Raw genomic sequence first — 17053 nt, forward strand, 5'->3', positions numbered from 1 at the left:
TTTCCATAGAATATTTCTGGGAGGATACACAGGAAGCTCTGAACCATGGTGATCACCCAAGAATGGGATGGGGGCAAGCAAGGATGTGGAAAGACATTTATTTTTTGCTTTATACTTTTTATACTATTTGAATTAAAAAAGTTAAAACCAGGAACATGATTATTTCATAATACAAAAAAAAATAGAAGCTTGAGGGGGGTTACTGAATACACTGTCATTTATTATAATGATTCCTCCTGAGTGACAAATCCCAATTACAACAGTGGTTTCACATTATTACTCATTATTTATTTATCTTACAAATCATTTTTGTTAACATTATCTCATTTAATTTTATATCAGCCCAGTGAGATTGGCAGAAGAAAAAAAAATCTCCATTTTTCCATTAAACATAACCTTGGAGAAGCTGAGGGATTGCCCAGCTCATATGCCAGAACTCAAAACTCTTGGCTCCTACTGTCCCCAGGCAGCCCTGGTTTCTCCAGAGGGCCCTGCTCTGGGCGGGGGGAGGGGGGTGTCACAGGGGGCAGCTGCCTCTCCCTACAGTTCCCTTCCTTCTCTTGCTCAGTCGTCACCACCAGGGAGGTGCTGGGGGCAAGAAGTTAAGGAGAGCAGGGAGGAAGTCCCGCTGAGGTGTACAAGGTTTGGCCACACTGGCCTCAGTGCAAAGGAGCAGGCCTGGGCAGCTCTTCCCAGCTCTCAGGAGATGCACCCCAGCAAACCCGAATCGGCATTTTGTGGCCTCTTTATTGTAATTATTTAATGTTTCACTGATTGCAAAAGTAGTGAGTGTGGTTAGTGATTCAAACACAACAGCTACATAAATGTGATACATTTGGTATCACATATTAAGTATGTGTTTTCATAGGTTCACACTGCTATAGCAAAAATACCACGGACGGGCAACAATTTATGTCTCACAGTTCTGGAGGCTGGAAGTCCACGGACGATCAAGGTACTGATAGATTTGGTGTGTCGTGAAAGCATATTTCTTGGTTCGTAGATGGCTGTCTTCTCTCTGTGTCCTCACATAGTAGAAGGGGCACGGGAGCTCTCTGGAGTCCCTTTATAAGGGCACTAGTCCCATTATTAGGACTCTACCCTTGTCACCTAATTGTCTCCGAAAGGCTCCACCTGCTAATACCATCATCTTGGGGATTAAGATTTAATGTATGAACTTGGAGTCTGTTGTAATATGTTCTTCCTGGCCCCACCCTCCAAGAAACAACTATTAACAATTCAGAATCTCTTCCTGCCAATATTTACCTGTACATTTAGTACCATTCTCCTTACTTTTCTTTTTGCCCTATTGAAGGAAATAAGTTCCCAGGTTCAGGAATTTAGTTCTATTAATAAAGGTCAGCTCCCTTTTACAGAGTGGGTTCTCCAGTGGACTCTTGGATTTCCTTATTGCAAAAGTAGTCTGTGGTTTGGGGGTGTGTGTGTGTGTGTGTGTGTGTGTGTGTGTGTGTGTGTGTGTGTGTGTGTGTGTGTGTGTGTGTGTGTGTGTGTGTTGTGTGTTTTGCAGGAAACGTAGAAAGTCTGTTTAAGTAAAGGAAGGGAAAAGAGCACACATAAGGGGATTTTCGTTTCCACACTGCTGAAGCTGAGAGGGATTACTTGCCAAAGTCCACTGTTGGTGGCTCCCTTGTTTCCACCAGATCGACCCTGCTAACCACCCCTGAAGCAAGACCCAGGTGTCCCATTCAAGGAACCGCGTGCAGCACTCCCCCACTCTCAGTGATGGGGGGCTCCTCTCACCCCAGCTGTGAGCTATTTGCCCTCAGTTGTCACCACGGGGGTGCCTGCTTGCACAGAGCCCCTGCCTCGAGAAGGATTAGTTGGTAGCTCTGCTGCTGTTGCAGCCTGAACACAGCACTGCGAGCAGAGTGGAGGGTAGAGGTATGGCTTGTATACAGAATTACGGAAATGCTCTTTAAAAGAACAGTGATGTGGTACGCGGATGCAGAGACCTGGGCTTTGGGGCCAAACACAGCAAGAATCTGAATCCTGTTGCTTTCACTTATTAGCCTTGTGTTCATTACTTAAGTCTCTCTACAGTTCACCTTCTTTGCCAGCAGAATGGGAGGAGGAGTAGTAATTGGGCTTAGTAAGTGCTGAAGAGCTATGATCTACTCCTATGATCTTTTATTGGATTGGTGGAGTAAAGATATTTGTATATAAAATGAGCCATGAGTGTATTTGTTTTCACAAAAAAAAAAAAATAGCGGATGTCTTACACTAAATAATGGGAAGTCGCAGTTTACTGAACCAGAAGGGCTTTGTCTGAGGGTCCTTTTACGTCTTGTTGGCTGCAGCAAGGGAAAGGAAGCCCTGGCTGTGTGCGCTGGCCCTGAGTATGCCCTCTCACCATGTTACTTCAGTTTAATCCACCCACCCCAGGGATAAATGATGTGGCATCCCTGTGGGGTCCTCATCCCACACGGGATTCGGAGGCAGGGAGAGGTTAAGGGTCTGGTCCAAACTGCCTCTCTCGGCAAGCCAGAGGCAGACCCGGATTGAGAGCAGACCCCTCCAAGCCCACCTGCGTCCCTTCGTGCCTCCGCACTCCTCCTGCCTGTGTCTGATATGCCAACAGATGCCTGTTCTGTCACGGGCAGAATCTGACTGGCATGTCCCTTCTCTCTGCAGGCTGCTGGACTGACGCTTTTGAAGGAATAGTTTTTTTAAGCAGATGGGGAGCTATAATTGATGGAGGAAGGGAGAAACTAACGGGAATGAATGAAGAGAAAGCTCCAGTGCCCAGCAAAAACAAGATAAAACCACCTTTTGGGTTCTGTCCTTGCTGGATTTCAAGAGGTTCCTTTAGGAAAAGGTTTGAACCTTGATTTTAGAAGAATATTGTGGTTTCCACCTGAGCCGGGTATTGCGTGTGACCCTGGCAGACTCTGATCTGCTGTGATGACAGATGTCAACTGATGCTGGCCTCCCAGGGTATAGCTTAAGGGCCTGCAGCTGGTGGCACGGGCGTTAATGAATGAATGTAATTCAGACTCGGGTGCAGAATAACGCATAAGGGACTGTTACCAAATTTTAGTGCATTATCTCTAGTCTAGATGACTTTTAACGAAACCACAAGAAAGTATATGAAACTCCCCAGATTTACACACACACACACACACACACACACACACACACACACACACACACACACACACACACACACACACCCTTCATGTCTGCTCTACACTCCTGGAAGACATCCAGGATGGGGAAGAAGCACCAGAACTGGGGGACCTGACCCTCCCACTTACTGGGGGTCCCTGGGCATGTGATTTGGAACCTCTGTTTCCTCGTTGGTGAAATGGGTGTACCTGTCCACCCTTCAGGGTGCATTCAGTGTGAAGTGATGGGGGTGGGCGGTAAGTAACTGGCTAATCATAGTGCCTCTCACTCCTGCATCCAGCCTGCCCCCCGCCCCCCACCATGGATAAGGTGACATTCAAAGGATGGAGATCTCTTGGTGGGCGACCCCAGAGCTGGGAGCAGCTCCCAGCTCCCACCCTGGATCTCCTCATTCATCCAGGGCTTTTCCTGTTGTCATGTGTGCCTTTCCTGCTTGCTGTCCCTCCATGGCAGATGGTGGCTCATTGCCAACCTTGACACAGAACATCTCAGGGGGCCAGGGGTGGCAAAGAGGGTCAGACTTCATCAGAGCTTTTGGTGGTTGGTGCTGCAGAGGTGTGGTACTGTGGGAGCCCATGGGGTGGGGCTGGCAAGGCTTAGGCAGCTCGTTAGGGCCATGCTGAGTCCCGGTGAGGAGGAGAAGGGCTGAGGAATTGGAGGATCCTGGGACCCCAGCCATGCATGGCAAGGTCCTCTCTACTGTGGGGGATCCGTGTAACCCATGTGAGGATGGGCTATGTTAAGAACCAGTGGGTTCCCAAAAGCTGTGGCAGCCTCTCTGCTGCTCAGCCTATCCCTTCTGCACTTTGCCTCCTGACCGACAGTACCTCTGTTCACATCTCCCCATGAGGCACAAGTTTTGGAACTCTTCCCTGAGTTTTGATGCCCTAACGGTCCCTTCTTCTAGACTCACTCTCCTCTTTTCACTGCCTTCTACTTCCCTGGATCTCACCCACCAGCCGGAGGGGAGAGGGTATGGAAGAGGAGACTGGGGTACAAGTCCAGGCTCTGCGACCCACCAGTCTGTGATTCAAGGCAAGGTCAGAAATGACATAGAGCCTCTGTTTCCTCTGAACAATGGGAGTAAACACGATAACAGACACAAGAGTGCCAGAGCGCTGTTCCAGCGTGCATTCTGCATCATGCTAGCAAGTATTGCTTTGAAAAGGCAGAATTGTGGCGGGGGACACTTCCTTCCTAACTTCTTAATAACTGGCTTATCATTTACATGCCCTAAACTGCTCCCCCTGTAGGTGTGCAAGTCAGTGATTTTGAGTAAATGCCAATTGTGAGATCATCACAATATAGGTTTAGAATATTTCCATCACCCTCTTCAGGGCTCTGGTACCCATTTGCAGTTCATCTCTCCTCCCACCTCTGCCTCCAGGCCACCATGCCTCCACTTTCCCTCTTTCTGGATTTGCCTAGTTAGGACTTTGCTTATAAAATGGAGTCATTCAATGTGGGTCCTCTGTCACTGGCTTCCTTCACTTAGCATAATGTTTTCAAGGTTCATCCATGTTTTGACATGTATCACTACTTCATCCCCATTTGTGGCTAAATAACATTCCATTTTATGGATCTACCACATTTTGTTTGTCTCTCAGTTGATGGATATTTGGATGACTTTCAGTTTTTGGCTATTATGAATAACCAAGGAGTGGAATCTCTGAGTTTTATGTTTAGCTTTTTAAGAAACTGCCAAACCATTTTTCAACGTGGCTAAGCCATTTTGCATTCCTACCAGAAATAAATATACGATGTTCCATTTCTCCACATCCTTGAGGACACTTGTTATTGTTATTTTGATTACTGCCATCCTAGCTGGTGTACCCTAGTGGGTGTGGAATAGTATCTCATTGTGGTTTTAATTTGCAATTTAATAGGGAACACTTCTGAATAAATTTAGGAAACATTGGGCAAATCAGAGCTATAAAGATGTCTTTATTGCAGGACTTCTCAGAGCCTTTAATATTCTCATGATAATTGAGACTCTCAAAGGAGGGCTACTATGTATATCATTTTCTCCAATGAGGGCCTGGTGTGACCTGGAAACTCAAAGGGATTAGTGTTCTTTGGAAAGCATTAGCCTAGGACAGGGGTCTGGAGACTACTGGCCAAACCCCATCTGCTGTCTGTTTTTGTAAAAAAAAGTTTTATTGGAAGATAGCCACACTCATTCATTTATAAATTGTGTATGGTTGCTTTCACACTGCAAGGATAGAGCTGCATAGTTAGGACAGTGACCTTATGGCTTGCAGAGCCTAAAATATTTACTATCTGGCCCTTTACAGAAAAAGTTTGTTGCCCCTGACCTAGGAGTGCCTGGCGCATAGTAGATGCTTGCTTAACTTTTAAATGAAAGGAGGGACTGACCCTAAGGACCAAGAGCACTTTGTGAGGCTTTGTATTATTTAAGCGGGTGCTTAAAGAACAGGTCAAGTTTTTATAGCTTGGGAGAACTGAGAAAGACATTCCTGGCAGAGGAAACAGGGAATGAATCCTGTAAAGTAGAGAAGTCAGGGTGTGTTTGGGGGTTGCTGGGGACTTCTGCTTGGCCTACGGGGATTTCTCAGGTCAACTTGGGTCCCTAGTTGTATTCCCTGAATGACACAGTTCCGGCCCATCTTCCCCATGACCAGACAGTGGGTCCAAGCTCTGCCTCTGAAGTCAAAGAGATGTGGCTTCAGGTTTTGCCTCAGCCTTTCTGGGCATGTTAATTTGCCTAAGCCACAGTTTTCCCATGTGTAAAATGGGAATAACAGTTGCAGTTTCTTGATAAGAGGGTTCCGCCCTGAGCCTCCAGTGGGTTTTAGGACTCCGGCTGGGGGCTCAGAGGAGCAAATCCCGTAAGTGGGGAGAGTTGGGGGCCTTCTTCCCAGAGAGGTGACAGCAGAACCCTGAAGGCAGAGAGATTCTGGAAGGGGCAGGGAAGGCACATTTGTTTTGGTGATGGCCCCTTTCTTGTTTGTTGCTTGGGGAGAGCAGAAAGGACGACCAGCAAGGCTATTTATAGCCCAGCCCCTCAGCGCCAGTTTTTGGGGCGGTCTCTGCATCCCTGGCAGCATGTCCTCCGTGGCAGGTTAAAGAAAGGTGATGTGTTTGTGGGCTCCGTGCCGGACATTAAGATGAGGCCTCCCCTGCCGACTGGCCATGCTGGGAGCTGTTCCCACACAGCCTCTCCCAGGCTCTCTGGGGTGGGAGGGAGGGGGGCCTGGCTGCCTGCTCCCTCTCTGCTTTCCTGGTTCAGACTATTCGTGGCTCTGGAAGCTAGGGAAACCCCAGGTGTGAGGTTGCTTCCTTCCCTCCCGACCCAGCCTCTCTGGGTATGAGACATTGAGAGGGGGAATGAGGGTGATGCCTGAGGACTGGATTTGGGATTCCAGCGATTTCCCTAGGACCATGAAGGACGGAGGAGGGGCCTTGAGTGGGAGGCAGCAGTGCGGGGGAGGGGTGTGGGGCACCAGAAAAACCCGATTTCCAATCCTAATCTGGGCAAGATGCTTTACCTCACTTGGCCTCAGTTTCCCCACCTATAAAATGGGTCTAATAGTGCCCTCACAGGAAGGAGTGAATGTGGCAAGTGTAGGGCTTTTAGTGGCACCTGCCATGGTCCCGTCCACTGCCAGCGCCTTCCGGTTCTCTCCTGACAGTCTCTTAATAAGGATGGTTTGCTTTCAGACTGGCCTCTTGGCTTCCCCAGCTCTTTCCCTCCCGTTCCTGTAGAAAATGGCAACATCTCCACCTGTGTATTCCTTCTTCTACACCCTCCTCTCCTCCCTTACACCCCATCCCCTCCTGTGTTTGACGCTCCACCCCACTCCCTTACCCATTAACTATCCCACTTGCACCAACCGCAAAACAAAACAGCCATAAGCAGAACAGCTTTTGTACCCTGTGTGGCCCTTTTCGCTACCATGGCCTCTGATCCAGGAGAGCCAAACTTCCCCAAAGAGCCACCTCACCAGGGTCCCATTGCGTGTCTGCACCCCACCCACAGCAGGCTGAAGTCTGCCCCACAGGGATCCACTCTCCCTGCCTCACCCACCCCTTCTGGTGGCAAATCCCGCAACACCCTCCCTCTCACAGGCTGCCCAGCAGTACTTGGCAGATGGGCTGCTTCTCCTTCTGGAATGCCCTCTGCCTCCAGGGAGACCACCTTCTCCTGTTGCTCCCCTGCCTTTCTGCTCACACCTGTCTGCTGCAAAGGCTCCTCCCTTCCTTTCTCTGCCCTGTAAATGTTGGGGTTCTGGAAGCTTTGTGGCAGGTTGTCCTCTCCCTCTTTCTCCTCCAGCTCTCCCCAGGCAGCCTCTTGCTCTCCCAGCACACCCTGATGGCTCAGGTCTGAATCTCTTCCCTGCATCTTTTTTCTGAGCTTTACAGCCAGAGCCCCAGTTGCCCCTGGGCATTGCAGCTTCCTGGGTGTCCCACAGACCCTCAAAATCATCTTGTCTAAAAGATTCTTTACCGCCTCCTCCTCCAACCTGCTTGACGATTCAGTCCTGCTCAGCTAATGACCCCCCATCCATTCAAGTATGCAGCTGGATGTCAGCTGAGACCTCCCTCTTCCCTGCTGCCCACCACCCCCTGGCAGTCACTTTGTGCCTGTGCTGTTTTCAAGCCCACTTGTTCCCCTCCAGGGCCATTCCCCCATCTTGGTCCAGACCCTCCCCCTTTAGTATCCAAACTAAGGCAGCCCTGCTCCATTCTACCCTCACTGTCCGTTCTTCTCAGTGCAGCCAAAGAGAGTTTTCCAAAATATGTATCTGATGGGGTCTCACTCCTATTTAAGATTCTACTAGGCTTCTGTTGCCCTCAGGACGAAGCCCCAGCTCCTCAGCAAGGCTCATAGTCTAGGCTTTGCTCACACTCCAGCCTTGTCCTCACCCCTACCTCTCACCCTGGCTTCTGCTACACTGACCCAACATGCTGTGACCTTCCCTGGCCTCACTGAGCCTTCATTCCAGCCTTTTGCACCTGGTGGCCTTTCTGCCCCAAATGCTCCCCCTGCCTCTTCTTTGTTAATTCTCCTCCTACCCTCCAGGACCCCCTGGCTCAGTCCCACCTCCACATCTTGTTATGGGCCCGATCCCCAGTGAGGGTCCCTGCTTTTCTCCGTCCTGACCCTCTCCATGCCCAGTTCTGTTTTCCCCATTAGAACATGAGCTCTTTATAGATCCCCAGCTGTAACACTGGCACACTGAAGACACCTTGATAAGTGCTACTTGAATAAATTAATAAATGTATGAAGGACATGTGTACTACCTTTATGTCATATGCAGAGACATGTAATATAGCTTTGGGGCATGCGTTTACCAAAGCTTTAATTTATGAAGAAGAGAGGAAGGCGGTAATTTTACAGGGGAATCTAGGAGTTAGTATTGAGGCTGAAGGTGTGGGCTTTGGAGCCAGGAGCCCTGGGTTCAAATCCCAGTGCTGTTGCTTGCTCCTGGTGTGACTTTGGGAAAATTACTTAACCCCTCTGCACCTCAGTTTCCCCACCTTTGAAATGATGGTGATTATACTTAACCTCAAGGATTGTGGGGAGGGTTAGAGGATGCTTGAAAACCTATCAAAGGAAAGTATTGTCATTCCCATTTTACAGATGAAGAAGCTGAGACTCAGAGAGGTGATGTCCCTTACCCAAGGTCACACAGCCGGTAAGGAGCAGAGCTCGATTTGAACCCAGCCCATCTCTTTATGTGCCAAGGGCTAGGGAAGCAGAGGCATCATACCTCCAAGTTCTGAGATTTTAGTCTCCAGATAGCAATCTCCAGAAATATTCTACACTTATGTCCTGAAAAACATGCCTCATGAAGGATCTGCTTCCCTTCCTGGCTCATAGTAGGTGTTCAGTATAACTTGAGTAAATGTCTCCAAAGAGTTCCATCTAGTCTTCAACATTTCCTGCTCCCTGGACAGTGTTGGGAGGTCTGTTCCTTGGTCCTTTTTTTGCCAGGGTGTTGGCAGCGAATTCTTCCTTATTCAGACCTTTCTCCTGTCCCAGCACTTCATGGGGGAGGGTCATTAAGAAAGCTTTTTCCCAGGAAGATCTGTGCCTTCTCCAAGTCTCCAGAGTTGAGTGCCCCAGTCCCTGGCTCTCAAAGGCTGCCCTTGTGGCTTTCAAAACAACCCACAGCCCTCAGTCTGAGAACCTGCCCCCAAGCCCCCTATCTTTAGAAACCCAAGGTCCATTGCTAGTTAGAGTCAGCTCTGGTAAAACCTAAGGAAAATAGTTTGAGGATGTTTTCAAATAGTGTCTGGTGGAACAAAAGAGCAATTCATCCTGCGTAGCTTTTAGTAATCTGCTTCCCATTCTGGGAATTAGATTGTTCAATTAAGCGAGAGGGCGCCGAGGCAGGCTGCATGACTCAAAAGTTTGCAGCATTCAAAATGTGGAAGAGAGGGGACCTGAGCCAGCTCCCTCCTGGCTGAACTGCCCCCTCCGCTATCCCTCTACCCCCGTGCCATTTCCAGTTTTCAAATTCCAGTTCAGAAAACAACTACATCAACAAGAAGGCATGTGTGTATGTGCACCTGTGCTAGCTAGGGACCTCATGTAAGTGTTTCTTTAATGAAAAATTCAGAGCCTGGGGTGGCCTGGGAAAAGCACACCATCTGCACTGGCCCACTTTCTTTCCTGTGTGGGCTTCACCCTTCTCATTCACCAGCTGCTGGGCATTCAGGATGCTGTTGGGGGCAGTTTGCAAGGTGGTAGATATATGTCGGCTAGGAGACTCTTAATCTAGAAAGAAGGTACTTGATGAGCACCCTGAGGTTTCCCTGCAGAATTCTGGGAATATCACAGTATTTTGGTGGGGAGAAAGTCCAGCCCTTCAGTAGCTTCTCAAAGGATACCAGACACCATCCCTAGGTCCTCTTCAAAAATACTATTCAGGTGGAGTTTGTAGGTCATTCCTTCATAGCTAGGAAACTCTACTTCTGTAGTGTAGAAGCCTTATCATGCATAAGCAGTCCTCGGGGAAATGTGGCAACATGCATCTGCCAGGGAATCATACAGCAAGATTCAGGCTCAGCGGGTCTGGGACGAGGTGCAGGAATTTTTGTATTTTTAGCAATCACTCCACAAAGACCATGCTCTGAGACCCACTACTCTGTTATGATAATAGATACTCTTGAAGGTTTTATTTAATGGCCTGTAGTTCTTAAAGGAATTAAAGCCAAAGACTACTAAGACATAAGAAATGAAACAAAACACAAAAAAACCTGTTGCTGGGGCACCTGCGTGGTGCAGTCGGTTAAGTGTCAGACTTGGATTCTGCTCAAGTCATGATCTCAGGGTTGTGTGACTGAGCTGAGCTCAGAGCCTGCTTGAGATTCTCTCCTCTCCCTCTGACCCTTCTGCTCCTGCTCTCTCTCTCTCAAATAAATAAATCTTAAAAAAAAAAAAAAAAACCTATTATAACTATGTGGCTTTCTCCTTCCTTAAATAACTTGGACTTTTTTTGTTGTTGTTGTCCAACTTATACTAGTAGAGGGCAAAAGCCATACATGCTTACCTTTTTATCTGCAGTATTAATATAGTGCCTGGTACATAGTAGGTGCTCAATAAATGTGTTTTTAGGTGGCTATTCCCACTTCTGGCTATAAGTCTGAAGGCTGGTTTCCTTTCAAGTAAATCCACAGCCACACACAGCCCAATTTTGTTTGGGGGCCTGCCTGATTTCTCCAGCAGGGATTGGGGCCGGAGGGAGCCTGTAGACCAGTGCTAATTGGTGTCATTGGGTAATTAATGCAGAATCAGGCCCTGAGCAGATTCCCAGGGAGACAGACACTGAGGGAGGCTTTCATGCTTGGTGGGATGGGAGCTGCTTGCTCAAAGGACGTTCCCAGAGCGCTGAGGCAACTGGCGTGGTCCAGCGGGGGTGGTTTGGCAGCCAGAATGGGGTTCGTGGAGTGAGTTTGGAGGGGGTTTGTGTTGGTGCCACGGTTCTGCACAATATGGAGCGTGGCGAGTTTGACTTTAAAGAAACACAAACCCCAGGCGTGGGCTCTGGGAGCCAGGCCTGTGTCAACCCTGAAGAATTGATGGGTTCTGAAGGAAGAGTGTGGCTGGAAGCATTGGCTCAGTGTAGCCAGGGGTCCTCCCCCTCCTGTGGCCTGGGCCCTCTGGGACGTCCCTGCTCTCTGCATGCTATTCAAGGCTCCCAGGGACACTCCTCTGTTTACCTTTTCTGCCTTTCCCTTCTGATCCCTGTGCTCCAGCTTTCCCCAGGTATCCCATGCCCCGTGTTCTGGCTGTTCCCTCGATCTGAAACCACCTTCACTCCCTCTCTCTCCTGACTAAATTCCATCACCCTTCCCAGTGTAGCTCAAATATCACTTCTTCCAAAATGCTTTCCCGGACCCCCTGTATCAGTCAGGACTGGTTGTTTTTTGCCACAATAACAAATACCTCCAAAGATCTCAGTAGCCTAGAGCAACAAAGTTGCTTTCTTGCTCACACAACATCTTCGACAAGGGGTAGCAGAAGGGCTCATGTAGTCACTTGGGAACTCAGGCTTCTAGAGGCTTCATCTTGATACATACCCTGTCATGACAACAACAGTAGGGAAAAGGGAAGCTGGCGAACCACACCACCTGGCTCTGAGAGTCACACAGGTGCCATGGGCCAAAGCAAGTTCAGTGTCCACTGTTTAGTTCAGCAGGCTAGGGATGTATAATTGCTCCAGCTCAGGGAGGGACCTGGAATGTGTACGTATAGTCCTGCAGTCTGCCGGCAACCTTGAGATAGACTAGATGCTTCTTGGTCTTTCCAGAGTCCCTACAACTTCCTCTGTTATAGCCCTTGTCATGCTTATCGTAAACCATCTGCTAACTGGCCTGTCTTTTCCCCCATGAGTGAATCCATGACAACAGAGGCCTGGGTCTTGTTCTTCTCTGGGGTTCCCAGAGCTGGCCCTGGGTTTGTCTCAGAGGAGGTGCTCGGCAAATGGTGGAGGGCAGGTGAATGAGTGGGTGGCCCATCCCTGCCCCTCTATAGCACTAGCTTTGCCGGGGGTGGGGTCAGGGTGGATCTCCAGCCCCCGTGACTCTCCCTACTCCCCTCTGCAGGCGCCGGGTCTTGGCCATCTCAGATGGGATCGAGCACATTGGGAACCTCCGCTGGGAGCTGGCCTTGTGTCTCCTGGCAGCCTGGACCATCTGCTACTTCTGCATCTGGAAGGGGACCAAGTCCACAGGAAAGGTAAGAGGTGCATCTTGAAACAACTAGCCACGGCAGGGGAGGACATGAGCTGTCCTTGTACGAGATCACAGGTGACCCAGAGAGTGCCAGGGAGTTCACACTGCAGAAGTCAGCTCTTCTGTGGGGGTGGTAGGAGGAGCACTGGACTGGGAGTCCACTCAGGAGCCTAGAGCTAGAATCCCAGGGTACCACTTACCTGCCACACACCTCAGGACTGTTCAGTTCTGCCTTCTGAGCCTCAGGTTGCTCATCTGTGAAATAACGAATCCTATCCTCTTTTTTTTTCTTTTTAAAATTTTTTTATTCATGTGTAAGGAACAAACAGTGTTCTATTCGTGTCAGGCGTGCAATCTCATGATTCAACCATTGCATACATGACTCTGTGCTCATCACCATCAGTGTCCCCTTCACCGTTTTCACCCATCCCCCACCCACCGGTCCTCGGTCAACCATCAGTTTGTTCTCTGTATTTAAGAGTCCTGTTTTGATTCATCTTTCTTCTGAATCCTGTCCTGTCTCATGGAGAGCTGTGCAAGGAAAGGGGAGGTAAAGTGCTTTGAACACTGGAAGCGCTAAACTACTACCATGTGGTTTTTGTAATGAAGATATGTGCTCCAGGTGTGCGTGAGGGCAGGCGATGCTGGCTGCCTACACTGACAGGCCCCGAGACCTCACCCACCTGGAGTGTGTGGAGGGAAGGGCAGATGCTTCCATCTGGTTGTCTGGCTGTACCATCTGTACCATGTAGCCTCCAGGGCCTCTATCTCCTCGGGGAGGAGAAATGGGAGGAGGCAGCCGACTCTCAACGGGCCTGGTCAGGGGGTTACCACAGGCATCTGGCCTACACCTAAGGCATGGCCTCACCTACCTGCCAAGGAGGCTCGAAACGTAGGCGAGCAGGGGGACGTCTTTAGCACAGCCATCTGTGCCACGAGGATCAATACAGAGGTTGTATGTGTAGCTCATGGACAAGTCCAGCCCACTCGTGTGTTTTATTCAAGAAAAGAAAGTAAAGAATTAGTTGCCAACATTTAAAAATCCAGAGAGTTCATGTTGAAAAAGGAAATACGAACCTGGTATCCTTTGGAAAGTTGGAAGTTTTGGTGACGCTGGGCCTGCATGCCTACACAGCAGCATCTGGCTGAGGTGAGCAGCATCTGCCCCCTTCTAGGGACACTCTACTTGGCCACAGTCTCCACCATTTCCTATTGCCCTGACCCTCTGGCTGCATGTCAGTCCCATTAGTGTCTTCTGAGACAAGACCATTTCACATTTGTGAAATTCCATTTTTTCTTGTGTGAAAGAGGACATGAAGATTTACTTACTCCTGGTTCACCCTGATCATGACACTCCTTGCCTGCTTGTTTCTGGGAGGCATTTGCTCATCACCTTTATTCTAAGCTATTGGCTGGGTCAGGGGCTGGAGGTCAAACCTCCAAGGAAATGGGAACTTAACTCTGGGTCCTTTTACAAAAGATGATTCCTTCAGCTCCTGCGGTGGTAAGTGTTTGACAGGTGGGTGGACCTGCTGGAGGGAAGTTAGGAGAGAAGAAAACAGATACCAACAAGCCCCCATGCTGTGGGCTCTAAGGGAGCTGAGGATGTACTAGAAAGGAATCATAAATGTGCCTGGGGGATCAGAGAAAGAACAGAGACTCATGTCCTGTCGGCCAAGATGACTTTGCTGATCTTTGCTTTTTCTAGTTTGTATCATGAAAGTAATAGGATTTTTCTGTTTTTCTAAATCTAAAAATCAGTGCATTATTGACATACTTCTTTAGACTATATACACTTTGCTCCTGTTCCCCTTCTTGCTGCCTCTTCTGGCTAAAGAGGAGGAGAATGACTTAGGGGGTGAAGAACCAGAGTCTGGAATCAGGATTCACATCTCAGGTCTGTCATTCATTAGCTGTGACCTTAGCACGTCGCTTAACTTCTCTGAGCCTCCGTTTCCTTCTCTGCAAAATGGAGATTGATATGAGGCTTGTCTCATGGGGTGGTTGCGAGGATGAGATGCAAAGATACATATTCCAATCTTACAGGATGGGTAATTAATGGCAAGTGCTGAATAATGGGGAGATCTTAAAAAAATCTTGTTATAAAGATAAAATTTATTCATTTGAGAAGTAGTTTCTGGGTATCTCTACCCAGCATTATTCAGTGGATATCTAAAGATGAATAAAACATAGCCTCTACCCTACCCAGTTAACATATGTGCTAGTGCTTTGTGAACTGTAAAGGGAAGGGAGGAGGTGTCATGGTTGATACTATGATTGCTTCTATCACGATTATAACTTTCCTGGGAGTCAGTGCCAAGGCCAGTGGGCTTGGCTGGGTGGCAGTTGTGTGCAGTGGGGTTTGAGGGCCGTTGGACAAGGTGTTAGTGCATGCACGTGCTTGGGTCGTCCACGTGCACAGGTGGCCCTGAGTTCTTGGGCCCAGGATATGGTCCCCAGCAAAATTTGGTTCCACTCAGCCCTCAGGAGGAAGCTGAGTCCCATGCACGATAGGGCCACTTGCCATTGGCTGGGCCATCAAGCTTGTCTGTCGAGAATTCTAATGCAGGAACTGGGTTTCAAGGAAGGACCAGGTTGCTTTCTTGGAGATTTCACAAGAGGCATACGGGAAGGCATGGGAGAGAACATTCATCCACAGCCTTCTGCTCACTGCACACTCTGCCAGGAGTTTTTTCATCCACACTAGCACACAGAATCCCACAACCTGGGGAGGTATTACCTCTGTGTTATAGGTGGAGACCCAGAGGGTAAGGGGTTCAGGAGCCTGGGCTCAGTTGCATGAAGACTTTGTACCTCCGCACTAACCCAGAGCTGCTTCCATCTTAACTGTCTTTGGACTTGATCAAATTTTAGACAATTGTGATATTTCGAGTGCTGTCCTTTCACACATTCTGCCTGAGCCTGCTTGTTCTCGTCTCCAGCAGACAAAGTAATGATGGCAGCGATCGTAGTGCTCGTAATAGTAATGGTCAGTCATCACTGAGTGCTTCCCATGCCCACTCCATTCAGATCATGGCACAAGTCCAGGGGACAGACAATCATGATCTCTGTTCCAGGTGAGGAAACCAAAGCTTGTGGCAGTAAGTAAGTAACTTGCTTATGGACCCTCAGGTAGGAAGCAGACCCCACACCTTTGTGACCACACAGCCTGTGCCTTGGATGAGTGTACCATCTTGCCTGTTGTCTGGGATGTAGGGACACTGACAGTTTTCTTATGGGCTGGTTATAAAGAGGTTAATGAGATAGCTTAGCGCATAGTAGGTACTCAGTGGTTGTTGGTTGCCGCTGGATCTAGCTGGTGCTTTTAAGGGAAATACTGAAATCAGATGAGCCAATTAAGCATTTTCCTGAAGGCTGGGTTTCAGGGGCTCTTCCCCCTATTTTATGCTCAAGACCAGGGTTAGCATCCAGGATCGGATACGGTTTTCCAGAGCTACGTGATTTCTTGGAAATTATCTGGTCCACCCCCACCTTTATTTTATCATTCGGGAAACTGAGGCTCAGAGAGCGGAAGGGACTTACCCAAGGTCATGCAGTAAGTGACAAGTGTCAGGTCAGGAACTAGAGCCGGGTGGCCCAGCTCCTCAGCTGTTTATAAATGATGAGGTTCTGACAGTTTTAGGGGACCAGGAGTCCCCAGTCGGCACACAGTGTCTTCTCAAGAGAGGGGCTGATGCTTTTCTTACTGTTTATTGTTCACCTCACCTTGGACACAAGCCTAGAGTCCAAAGGTTTTTCACGTTCTGTACAAAAACAGCTAAAAATAAACACAGGTCATCTGAGTCTTCCTGAGTGGTGAGCAGCTGCCGCCCCTGTCTCTTGCCTGTGGGGCCCTGGCCAGAGCCGCTTTCATGAGGCTGTCCAAGGAAGGAGAACCCTGTTTTTCTGCTCTTGTCCAGGACATGGCTGAGTTCCAGCCTGCTTCCCATACTCAGACTTCAGCAGAAATTCTGAAATTTCGTTAACTTGAGAAAAGCTTCCCGGTCCCCTCTTATATCCAAGGTAAAAACTATAACCCCAGCTTTAACTTAATTCAACGAACATGGCCCCTGCTCCTGGAGGCAGACATTGCAGGCTCAACCTGCTGGCTGGTGACTATGTGGAGATTTGGGATCAGGTCTGTGAGTAGATCACAGATGAGTCTGTGACAAGGCCTCAGGTGAAGGCCCAGCCCCACTCCAGCCCCTCAACAGGCAGCACGTGGGTTCCTGAGTTTGCCCTGGCATTAGCATCCCCCGCCCCCTCCACGGACAGTATCCACAGATGTCCTTCAGTTCAGTCCTATCCCACACCCCAGTCAAGTGCTTTACAGTCCTCTGATGTCACAGAGGCCAGCCTTCAGGATCTCCCCAGGATCAGAGTGAGCAACCTCTCCTCTCAGAAGAAGCTGCTCTGGGTTGGAGAGACACCAACTCCGTTCCAGCTTCAGAACATAGCAAGGTGCCACATAACTGTTCTTTAATAAGGATTTGTGGAATGAATGAATTCCACCTGCACCTGGGGCTCCCTGCAAGGTGCTGGGATGCAGTAGAGAGGATGGTGGGCAATCTTGTCCCCAGAGAGCAAGCAGCCTAGCAGAGCAGGCACAGACAGGTAAGCAATCGCAATTCAGTGTATTACTGCTAGCATTCACAATAGAACAGTTGGAGAATCAGATGCTACGAATGTGGGGGTTCTAATG

General features: G+C 49.0%; 1 protein-coding gene across 4 annotated transcripts in view; it reads left to right on the top strand.

Annotated features, from left to right (window-relative positions):
* Nucleotides 1-17053, top strand: part of SLC6A11 (solute carrier family 6 member 11) — a 135174-nt gene that overhangs the window by 15067 nt on the left and 103054 nt on the right. For all 4 annotated transcript variants that reach the window (XR_003518396.2, XR_003518397.2, XM_027586058.2 and 1 more), the window contains exon 5: nt 12223-12355. Coding sequence is in view for 2 of the 4 variants with exons in the window: in XM_027586058.2 (XP_027441859.1) it covers nt 12223-12355 (133 nt within the window). In the remaining 2 variants the exon portion in view is untranslated. The remainder of the gene's footprint in view (nt 1-12222; nt 12356-17053) is intronic.

The sequence above is a fragment of the Zalophus californianus genome, chromosome 1 (genome assembly GCF_009762305.2).
Source record: "Zalophus californianus isolate mZalCal1 chromosome 1, mZalCal1.pri.v2, whole genome shotgun sequence".
Classification (NCBI taxonomy): Eukaryota; Metazoa; Chordata; class Mammalia; order Carnivora; family Otariidae; genus Zalophus; species Zalophus californianus.